The following is an 11,989-nucleotide window of genomic DNA, read 5'->3' on the forward strand; positions in this document are numbered from 1 at the left end:
GTTCTATATGTTCTTTATTATATCCATTTTCTAAACATCTTATCAGGGAACGACAGGGGCCTGAGTAATGGAATAATGAGCTGGAAGGGAAAAATATTCCACATATTTTACATCTAAGTGAAAGATTCAAGTCTACGATTGTGGGAAAAATCAGAAGTCTTTAAATTGAAGACATGACCTTGGTGGGCATTTTTTTGACCATCTGATGATGAACCATAGACCAAGACCATGATAATTATTTTTTAGATAATAACTGATGAAAATAGCCCTGGAGATTTTTTGGTCATTTTCAGAATTTCATTAGGGAAGAGAAAACAGATAAGTTGCACAAAAAAGTAAGTACACCTCTACATTTTTTGGATCCATTAAAATTAACTTAGAGGGTTCAAACTAGATGCCAGTGACAACTTTTTGTTATTGAAGTGTGGTATGTTTTCATGCCAGCATCTAAAGAACTCTATGATTGTGGAATCTTGTGAGTCTGGAATGAAAGTCATCTAAAAGACTTGTCTTGAATTGGTTGCCCCAATGTATTCAGCCCAAAAGTACACTGTTTAATGTCTGTAAGATCACCAAAATGTCCTCAATATCTGCAGGTAATTCTCACAGCTGCTGGCTGGTTTGAAAGTGCATGTGTATACAGCCAGAAAGAGATTGCAGAAATTTGACCTGCATGGGAGGCATGCCAGGAAAAAAGCCTTTTATGATGAAAATGGTTTGGGGTTGAGTCACTGCCTCAGGAATTGGGCAGCTTGCAGTCATTGATTCAGCTTTGAATTCTGCATCAAATCAGAACATACTTAAAGATAACGTGAGACCACATATCCAAAGCTGTTGTCAGAAACAGTGGGCAATTATTAAAAAATGACTTTAAGAAATGATATCTGGTGAAGGGAACAATCCTAGCTTATGTATTAAATCTTTCCACAGATATTAAAAGTATTCATATTTAACAGCTGTTGCCTGGTTTGAGTTTTCATGGTGACTTTGCACCCTTTGCAAAGTCAGTTTCAGTTTCTTCCTTCTGGATGAAGGTTTCTGGTCCCAAAATGTTGAACAACAAGGTTTAAGAACAGCTTTGTTCAGCAGCCATCACACAGATGAATAAATTATAGCTTTGTTACTTTGTGGATTACATGATGCTCAAAACTATTATTAGTTTTTAGTATTTTGTACTACGCTTATCTGTTGTCTGTTGTGTCTGTATTGAGAGTGTGCATGTGAGGATCGATGATTTACAACTGCAAACCAGACCTACCTACGGGTACAAATAAAGTAACCTGAACCTTTTATTGGGAGATTACTGGAAAATTTCATTTTCTATGTGGTTGTGTTCATGTAAATACCCTCTATCTTTTGGTTCTGTATCTGATGCGATGCCTTTCCAAAACTTTCAGTAAAGCCAGCAGTGTCCATACTTTTTCAGCCTTTGTAGGTCTGCAGAAGTTTTACTGTGTCCTTTTTTATATCCTAAGCAAGTGCAGTGCTAGAAGGGAGTGTTGACATGGAATTTCAACAAGAAGCCACCCTGGAAAAATGTGCAGGCAGTCATTTTGGCACAGAGGGTATGTAGGGAATGAGACTGAATCACTCGGCCATTTGTAATACGTGTCGTGCTGAGTGGGGAGGGATATGAGAAGCTAAAAGGCATGAAAGACACAGGTGGGAATAGCTCTGTTTTACAGGTGGCTTTCACAAAACATGTACTAATATATATTTCTTGAAAATCCTGAGCCATAATCTACTTACTTTGTAGTTGTATCCCAGTCTGGGTTTTATGGGACAGATACAATGATTTCAAATATGTCGCTTTTTTCAGTTTAATTCTGGTTATTCAGTATTCATTGGAAGTTGTCAGCTTTGCCTTGAGAGTATTAAAATTCTACCTGTCCAAAGTGTTATAATGGGTAATCCTGCCACAGTCAGGTCATCTAGCATTAACATTTGTGACACTGAGGCAGGGAACTGTGGAAAAAATGATATAGACAACAAGCTGGTGAAACACATCAGGTTAATCCCCTTTTGCTGTCGTTCACTGTAGCAACAAGTAACTGGAAAAGCTTAGCTATGAAACCAGAAAGTATTTTTTATTTATTTGTCATTGTTGTTACTTATATTATTCCAACTGTAGTGCACATGGGTTAGGCTGAAGCATGTTTAAATATGATGACTTAAATGAACAAAGCCTTTCCCTGTTGGCTTCTTGCTTTTGCCAGACAGAGTGAGATTCAACCCTTGTTGTTTCAGCCAGATAAACCCATTTTGTAAAGCTTTTATTGCACTTGTAGTAATGTAACAAATTGTCTCTAATTTGAGTAACACTCTTCTTCTCTACCTGACTGTGCTCCATGTGTTTGGTAGGGTTTTACTCAGTGAGTGTAAACAGTTATACCAGGAAACATCAAGCTAATTTACTAATATGAGAGCAGTTTGAAGCGGTCTGACACAAGCGTGTTGATGTCATGAAATATTGCACTTGCGTGGTCGATATGTAATCTTATTTTGTTGCCAAGATAATTGCTGGGTGGCAAAAAGATGTGATCATAATGACTGCCTGGACTTAGGTAAATGAGTAATTTGAGCTAAATACTGAGGCCTACTTACTGTTACATGGTAATTAAAGTAAATGCAATGTTTAAGATTTTCTCCATCTCTTTGTGCAAGCATCTTAAAATTGCCATTTAGCACAGAAATGTCTGAGAATTGTTGAATCCATAGAACATTTCCTTTGCTGGTGTGAGAAAATCTGTATTTTTCATTTTTTATTGGTTTTCTTTACATGGAATAGTGTGATAAATTCCCTTCTTCTGTTGTATTTGGGGTTTATTGAATATAATGTCCATTAATTAGCCGTTGCAGACTGCGGAGCTGCTGTTGGCGGTCATCAGTTAAAGATATTGACAAAAAGCTATCTTGGACAGTCGATTACCACGGGTAGTTTGGAGTTGTTTTGAAATAATTGGAAGGTAAGTAATCAGAACGTATCTGAGAGCATTGTCACTGGCAAAATATCCCCGTGTCTGTCACTGAGCTGAAGCCCAGTGGAGCCACAAAACCTTAATAAGTCTATATATCATCAATTATGAAGCAATTACAAACAAGCAGGTGTTGAACCTCGGGAGCAGAAGTGGGAAGATGGGAAACTGAAATAAAGGGATCTAATTAAATGGCCATTGGCTTCACCAGTCTGTTAGTCACTGCAGTGATGTTCAGGATTTGCAGGCATATTACATTTAGGTCTGTTAAATACTGTTTTCACGCTATTGTGCACAAAAATAATATAAAAATACCAATATTAAAGCTTTAATCACAACCAAACAAAGTATTTGTTAATTTTACTTTGTTATAGACAGACACATGGTCAAAAGATAGACACTTAAAGTGCAAAAGATCATTGCGTTCTATGTGAAGAGATATACAGACACAATACTTAAAAACAGAGTTTTCAGTCATCTTTCAGTTGGATCAGACACTACTCAACCCAAGAAACAGAAAACTTCCAGAGAAGAAAACAGGGGACTGGAACACACTGATTAATTTAAAACCCTTAATTGTGTGATGGAAATGTTTTTACACTTTGCCTTCATCAGCGTCAACGTACACAAAGCCATGCAGCAAACAATTATAATCAAGCTAGAGCGGGTGTGCACTTGTCACTGGATATTTGGTTGAACAGGGTTTCAAAGGCTTGGAGTTTCACAGTCAGTCTCAAGTGGAAAACCCCAAGACAATGTCATAAATAAAAAACACCTTTCTGACTTATGTTTACAATGATAACAGTCGAAATGTAAACATACATCAATTGTGGAAAATTAGAAGAAACGGGACAAATTCAATTTTTGATTTCTGCAGAGCCGCGAGGGTGTTTTTGTTTTCTTTTTCCCAGAACGTCTTCAGTGTACTGTTCACCAAGGTTCAGGAACTGCATAGGTGACTTTGATGGTTTCTCTCTTCAGTTTATGCACTTTAAGATGCCCTTAAAAGTAATTTTCTATAACGGTCTACCACAAAAGATGCAGCTCATCAGTGAGTTAGCATGATGGATTACAGATTCAGAAAACTGTTGAAGGGCAACTTTTAAATGGAGTTATATTTTCATATTAAAAACTGAGTGACTGGTAGTCACACAATAAAGAACTGTCTCGATGCGTGCTCAATCATCCAGGTAAGGAAATCTCAGAAAGTTGATTCGTGAAGTCACTTGGATGAGCGACAAAATGTTTCCCATTGAAAACGCTACGTCCAGATGAACAGAATCAACATTTTGGGACAGTAAAGTCTATTTGTTGCTTGGTGTAATTCCCAAAAATATAAACTATAGGATTAAAAATTGTTATCCTCATTACCAGACTCATCTTACATCAACCACAAAGTGCATAGTGCATATAGCAATGTACAGCTGTGCAGAAAAGAAAGTCAGTGTTCATATTAGCCTACTTTAAAAATCTCCACTTTTCAGACTATAGCCGCATGTATAATTCACATCCTTCTACCTGTTTTACTGTAGCCCAGAGCAAATTCCCACAACTCCTCAGTTGGAGATGCCTAATCCATTTATATCTCTATTTAAACATGCATAATATAATTTGCACCCTAGATCTATGCTGATAAGTGATCTCAGTTGTCCAAGAGATATTTCTAATAACATCATTTACACTATCTCCCAACAGCTGGGCTCTGATATGTGCAGTGCATATGAATGACATTCATTGTCCAGGAAACCATTTTCTTAAAGGTGCTCTAGTTCTAACTTATGAACAGCTCCCAGGAGAGATATTGTCTTGGCTGTTATTGGATGAAAGGTGGATAGTGATTTTAACAATTGGGGCACTTTTGCTCTATTTTACAGTACGGAGATTATGACCCTGCTGTTCACAAGCCTGGCTTCTTGGCTGAGGAGGAACTGCTGCCAAAGAGGGTGAGTGATGGCCATTTACCGGCTGTGACAGAGAGGCTGATATTGTAACCGTTCACAAAAGCATAGCTGATATTGTTTTCACCTCGTGAGGCGGTGTTTGTGTGCGATCATGGCAAAATGTGGTCCTGGAGACACTTGATGTAGCAATGTATGTTTCTATGAATAGATGTTGTTAACTCAATAGGATTACAACAATTACAGTAATTTAAGGCTTTACAGGTGAGTAGTTGATCTCAAAATGAAGGCCAATTTACAGATAAGTGAACTGAAGTATCTGGTGTGATAGTTTACTCTCGATTGACATATTTGTTATATTATTGCATTATTAGCATTTTCCATCCATCCACCTTCTTCTGGTTATCCGAGGTCGGGTCACGTGGCCATTTTAATATGTGTTATATCCTCTGTATTTAAATCTGTTCCTCTCCATTTCAGGTGATTAACTTGTACCAGATGACTCCAGAAATGTGGGAGGAAAGGATCACAGCATGTTATGCGGAGCACAGGGGTAGGACTAGGTAAAAGCTGCCGCACTGAACTGGACTGCTGTGAAGTTCCACAGTCATCAGCACTATTTAAGTTTTGAGTTCACACAGGATGTGCCTAAAACTTGATACTGCAAGAAATGTTTTATGTAAAACTGGACTTGGCTTACATTGAAATGCAAAAATGATTTCATAGCAGTTGTCTCTGAACTGAGGTTTTTTTTTTTTATTTCAGCAGCATTACTAGATGGACTATTAAAAAATTCCATTAAATGAAAATTATTATTAATATTAATATTAAAAAGTCCATTAACTTATGAATTTACATCATTTAAGTGTAGCTAAACACCCTCTACATTCATAAGAAGCAAAATGAATGTAGCTATTTTAAGAGTAAATACTGCACTGTATATAGGTATTGCATTGCCCTAATTGCTGTAGTGAACCTAAAATGACAGGAGAATGAAAATCTATTTTTGTGCCATTGCACTTTGCTCCACCGCTAAACTGAGCTAAGCTGAAAATGATTAGGGAGCAAGTGTGAGGGATGTGGAGTGTCTTACAACTCTGTGGGTGGTGAGTTCAATGCTGGACAGTGATTTCTAAAAGCACTTGGAAAAGTAATAACTGAGTCACTGGTACTGATCAATAACCCTCTCAACCCAATCAGTGGGAGGGAAGCTGGTGGTCCTCACCCAGCACGATGTCGTCCTGGAGACCCTTGCTATAGCCGGAACTCCCACTAAAGCAATTGCTTTGGTTGATTTGGCATGTATTTCTATTTCTTTAAAAACTCAGTACAGCCGTGAAGTTAGTGCATAAACGCATCAAAGCAATTGACATGTTATGTGCTTCTACATGTTTTTCCATAAATCAAGCTCTCCCATATTATTTTTTCAGATCCTCAGTGTCCAACCTAGTTAAAATTTGTTTACTTGGCATAATTCTCTCTTTCCTGTTAAAACTTTGATGAAGCTTAAATCATCAATTTCCCAACCACCCATATCATGCAGCACACTATTAAAAGTTTAGGGCTAAGTCTGTCCTAATTTTTGCTCAGCCATCAAAGTATGCTAATGTTCTTTTTTTTTTCTTTTTTGCTAAGTTGACCCTGACTTGCTAACAGCGCTGTAGAAAGAAAGGGAGAAGAGTTTTGTGCATTTGTTTTCTCTCCTGCAGTATTTAGAGTCTTGGAGGCATCGGAATAAGTCTCGTTTGCCATCAAGCATGACCTCTTAAGCCTGTTAGGGAATTATAGTTGTGTTTTGTGTCAGCACTGTGGTTATGTTTTCACCCTCGCAAGAGCTGCGTGGCAGAGTTTTTATAGATCACACAAACACGACAGATGCCACACACAAAAGCAGAAGAAACAAGGTCTGATCTCCTGTTTCGCTCTACTTCTGCACCTCCTCTCCTCCCACCCTCTGTCTTTCTCTTCTCTTTCCTCTGGATCCCTCTCAATCGTTTTCTCTCTTTCTGTCTTTGAACTAGGGATGAAGCTGAGATGGAGTATTTAAAAATAGCTCAGGACCTGGACATGTATGGCGTGAATTACTTTTTAATCAGGGTGAGTCAATGCTGCTTCGCTCTATCATCGCAAAAGCAGGTGATATAAGGGATTTGGAGGTGTGTCAGTTTCACCATGTTGCTATTAATTAAAGAATAGCCTGACTTAACTGATTGCCTTTTGATTCTATTAGTTATATTTTAAGAAATAGGTATATTTTAGGTTAAATATAGTGCTATTTAGCTCTGTATTTTCTAGGTGAGTCATCACAAAAACAACCCTGTAACACAAAGTAATCCACTGGTGGTGGCTATGGCCTTTATCAGTGTGTTCACTAAAAGCCAAGACATTTTGAAGTATCAACAAAAAGTAAAACCCGACTTAAGTAAATAGTTTTCAAGCATTCCTTTTCAGATTAACAAACACAGACTGCATATATACACCTAGCAACTGGCATCGTTTATCACAAATCTAGCAAAAAGTTTTGGCAAGCAGGAGCATCACAAAGCCACTACTGTTTAATGCAGGTACAAATAAATGGTGGCCGGAAGGGTGGTTTCACAGCTGCTTGCCAGTGGCCCTGAACAGCTGGGTAATAAAAAAGCTTTGTTTATTCTGCTGATATGCTTCAGAATAAAAAGGGAACTGATCTTCTCCTGGGAGTAGATGCCCTGGGGCTGCACATATACGAGCCAGACAACAAGCTGACACCCAAGTGCTCCTTTCCTTGGAATGAGATTCGCAATATCTCATACAGCGACAAAGAGGTGGGAAAATCTGCAGTTTAACGTCTTGATATAGATTATTTGGACAAAAGAGAAGGTAATTGAAGTCATGGGAGTATAGGAGTGAGAGCTACCACTGTTCAGTGTCGGTTTTCAATCTTTTAATGAATTATGTTAAGCTTACGTTATCTAAGTTTATAATTGATAATACATTACAATAAAAAACATCAGTTAAAATAGGAGAAAAAAAAATAATTCCCTGTTGTGTTTCTATGGATTCCAAAGAAACTGTCTTACAGAACAGGTGTGTTTTTTTTATTTTGTCATTTGACGATACATAATTATTATTGATGTTTGATAATACATCTTCTTGTTTCTTCAATGTTTAGTTTACAATCAAACCTCTGGATAAGAAAGCCAACGTTTTCAAGTTCAACTCTTCACGGCTAAGAGTCAACAAGCTGGTGAGTTGAGCTGAGATTCAAGTTGTTTTGACCATGATTAGTAAGTACTGCTTTTCATCAAAACACTTGAGTAGTCTAAAAAACATAAAGACAAATACTAGTAGTTAGTGGGAAATTAGAGTTTTGTAAACCATTTCTGTTATGTAGATCCTCCAGCTATGCATTGGGAACCACGACCTGTTTATGCGCCGGCGGCGGGTGGACTCGCTTGAAGTACAGCAGATGAAGGCTCAGGCCAGAGAAGAGAGGGCAAGAAAACAGGTACCGGTAATAGAAAAGCACAGAAACAGAAGAATGGGTTGAACTTGTTTCCAAATTTCTAGTCAAATACAAACACAAATTTGAACTTGATTTCTCTCTAATAAAAATGGCGTGGTCACACCATGTTTGATTAAAAAATCAAACATGGTGTGACCACGCCATTTTTATTAGAGAGAAATCAAGTTCAAATTTGTGTTTGTATTTGACTAGAAATTTGGAAATAAGTTCAACCCATTCTTCTGTCATCACATAGTTTTTGCTGCTTTGGTGTATTTCAGTAAAGCTTTGTCACATTGTCTTTTTGTGCATCATCTTTTCCACTTCAGTTACCTTTCCACCTTTATGTTAACAGATCTTTTTTTTAATCTGTCTTCTTACATGTTTCCATTTTTCCCCCACCATGTAATCTTATGTTTTACCACACTGCTAAATATATATATATGTATAATTCAGGTAGAAAGACAACGTCTGCAAAGGGAGAAACAGCTGCGGGAGGAGGCGGAGAGAGCCAGGGACGAATTGAAAAGGAGACTAATTCAGCTGCAGGATGAAGCTCACATGGCCAATGAGGCACTGGTAAGATTGAGTTGGTTCGATCGTTCTGGAGTTTACCATTGTGTTGATGGCTGTGACACATGCAGTATATGCCAGATTTAAAACAAAATAATTTTCTCTCAACATCAACAATATCTACAGGTAATTTCCTCCGAGTGTACATGCATGTACCTCCCGTTACAGTTTTTTCTTGGACATATCTTCTCTCTGTTTTTAACTTATCTTGTCCTCTATCTTCTGCATGTGTTTGCCCTTTCGTCCTGCGCTTCCTTCTTCTCTCCAGCTGCGTTCGGAGCAGACGGCGGACCTGCTGGCTGAAAAGGCCCAGATCGCAGAGGAGGAGGCCAAGCTGCTGGCCCAGAAAGCCGCCGAGGCTGAGACAGAGATGCAGCGTATCAAAGTGACTGCCATCCGTGGCCAGGAAGAGCGGCGACTCATGGAACAGAAGATGCTGGAGGCAAAGATGGTAGCCCTCAAGATGGCCGAGGAGTCCGAAAGGAGGTGGGGAGAAGAAGAAGGAGGACTGCGTGGATAAATGTAGAGTGTGTCCTGCTGTGGAGACTATACAGTGTATTTGTTTAGCTTTGTGGCTTTGGCTCAATAAGCAGCATTTCACTCAAATCCTCTCTCTTTGTATCCACATCAGACATTTGCACACAGTACATAATTTTCAGATATAAATAACTTATTCCCACATCTCACTAACTTCCCAAGAGTTGTTTTTCCTTATTGCCAGCTGCAACAGCAAGGATTGTATTGTTGTCACTTTGCAAGCCTGTTTGTCTGTGGTTGTGTGTGTGTGTGTGTGTGTGTGTGTGTGTGTGTGTGTGTGTGTGTGTGTGTGTGTGTGTGTGTGTGCACGTGCATATGGTGTATATGTCATTATAGTAAACAGTAAACAGTGTTCCTTGAGGCACCTGTTGTGTCGCAGAAACAACCAAAAGGGCGGTTTTGAGTGCTTTGTTAGGTTTTTATATGCCTGTCTGTTTGTGGAAAGAAATGATCAAGATCATGGCTACACTAATTTGCATTCACAGTCATAAATCCTTTTTTAAAATTTCTAGTTGGAATAACAATGAAGTCCTGAGTGGCCCAGGAGCACATCAAAAAATAAGAACTTAAAACTTGTTTAAAATTTTAATTTCAAAGGCTTTGTTTCTGCACTGCAGCTTGAGTCACTCTGTTGCACTCCTTTGGTCTGAGGCACGTCATCTGAACTAGAAGCACTAATATTTGTGCTAGTTAACGGATAGTAGCAATACCAAGTGATGGTGGTAGTCCCTGTCAAAGAGTCTCTTTTATAACACCGTAGTACTTGTAAGTTCTACAATACTAAAAGTGTATTTTTTGATCTGGGTTTATCTCTTCCTTGCAAAGCAATTTTGACATTTTCTTTTTTTAAACTTCCTGAAGTAGATAAAATCAATCAAGTACACCGTGCGCTCTTGACTTTTCTTATTTCGGTAGCAGTCAGATGGATATAAAGAGAGTGGGACTTGACTGAGTGGTTTTATAAAACTTAATAGATGCCGATCAATTCATTTCCATACAAAAACAATATACATACTAAGAATATCACTTTAAAGCCTCTACTTCACAGTTTATTAGGCAATCATTTCAAATGGATACCATTAACCACTTCTCAGTAACTGGAATTTTTGGATGAGCACTTTTCTGCAACAGAGAAAATTTAAACCTGTGGTACTCAACATGTAAATGACTCTGTCCACTCAAACCCTCGAGGCACGTAGCTCCCCCACAACTGCTGAATGTTCAGGAACACAATCAAAAGAAATGTAATCTCTCGCATGTAACACTTTTATATCTTTGTGCGGATACTCGATGGTGAAATAATGGAGTCGGGAATGATTGTCTTCTGGGGTCATACATCAATCATCTACGTAATAACAAAGTGACATTCCAGGTTCACTGAGTACCAATGTACCAATTATGTAAGATAATTTTTGGATTTGGTTTAGATAATTCTGTTTCCTTGGAAGGACTGGGAGGTGAACGAAAGAATAAAGTATCAATCTCTCTGTCTGTTTATACCTCAGGGCCAAGGAGGCTGAGCAGCTGAAACAGGACCTGCTGGAAGCCAGGGATTCTGAGCGCAGAGCAAAAAACAAGCTGCTGGAGATTACCAGCAAGGCTGTCTATGTGGTAACTGACCCAAGGCACACACACAGGCTTGATCTTCACATATTCTTCAAACGCATATGTAGATAACGTAATTCATGCAGTACATAGTATCTGAAAAGGTCAGATATGAGTGTTCACGATCAAACAGGGAGGCTGAAACTATTCACAATCTGTTTTCAGAAATACATCAGTAAGCCAATAATCAAGTAAAATGACCATATATTTTCTCATATTACTGAATCAGTTATACCATTTTACCTTTTGATCTGTGTACAGAGGATCAGAAAAGATAAAAGATATGCCCTTCATGACATCCTAAAGCACAAAATGATGTCACAAACCCCAACACACTTTTCCTACATGCATGCAAAACCAAAAAAAGCAGCATAATCATACATTATTGAGAATTTAAAGGAATGTCTGCTTAAAAATGACCAATACACCATTCATTGCATCTCTGTGTTTATAAAGATCACTCTAAATGTAATATACTTTTTTGTTATTTATATTTCTAAAGATTATGTTTCCTCCATAGTTCTTTGATATACTTTATGTATAATTTCCAAAAAGATTACCCATAAAAAATAGCAAAATAACAAGTGACACAGACAGAAAATATCTTCTGTGGAAAACCATCAACAAATGGTGGTGCAGGTGCACATGCAGTGTAGTTTCACAGACTGATAATGTATCCCCATCAGGAAAATTGTGTGTTGTGGGTCTTAAATATGACATTAGCATATAGGGTTACCAGTTTTATCTGGACTCCTTAAAACACACATGTTCACACACTGACACATGCAATTGTTTTCATACAAAGCCAAACAGAACAGGAGATACTTGCATAAGACCAGGCACCACATCAGGCAGCCTACACAAGGGCTTTCAACATGTTAAAAACCCACACATTCCACATTCATTAGCCTGTGCAC

General features: G+C 38.2%; 1 protein-coding gene across 1 annotated transcript in view; it reads left to right on the forward strand.

Annotated features, from left to right (window-relative positions):
• Positions 1-11,989, forward strand: part of nf2a (neurofibromin 2a (merlin)) — a 31,145-nt gene that overhangs the window by 8,264 nt on the left and 10,892 nt on the right. Inside the window, exons 5-13 of the mRNA XM_005928859.3 lie at positions 4,850-4,918; positions 5,354-5,436; positions 6,895-6,970; positions 7,543-7,677; positions 8,025-8,099; positions 8,247-8,360; positions 8,814-8,936; positions 9,199-9,416; positions 10,973-11,078. Of these exons, the coding sequence (XP_005928921.1) occupies positions 4,850-4,918; positions 5,354-5,436; positions 6,895-6,970; positions 7,543-7,677; positions 8,025-8,099; positions 8,247-8,360; positions 8,814-8,936; positions 9,199-9,416; positions 10,973-11,078 (999 nt within the window). The remainder of the gene's footprint in view (positions 1-4,849; positions 4,919-5,353; positions 5,437-6,894; positions 6,971-7,542; positions 7,678-8,024; positions 8,100-8,246; positions 8,361-8,813; positions 8,937-9,198; positions 9,417-10,972; positions 11,079-11,989) is intronic.

This window comes from Haplochromis burtoni, unplaced genomic scaffold (assembly GCF_018398535.1).
Source record: "Haplochromis burtoni strain Fernald_Lab_line unplaced genomic scaffold, NCSU_Asbu1 Contig_111, whole genome shotgun sequence".
Lineage (NCBI taxonomy): Eukaryota > Metazoa > Chordata > Actinopteri > Cichliformes > Cichlidae > Haplochromis > Haplochromis burtoni.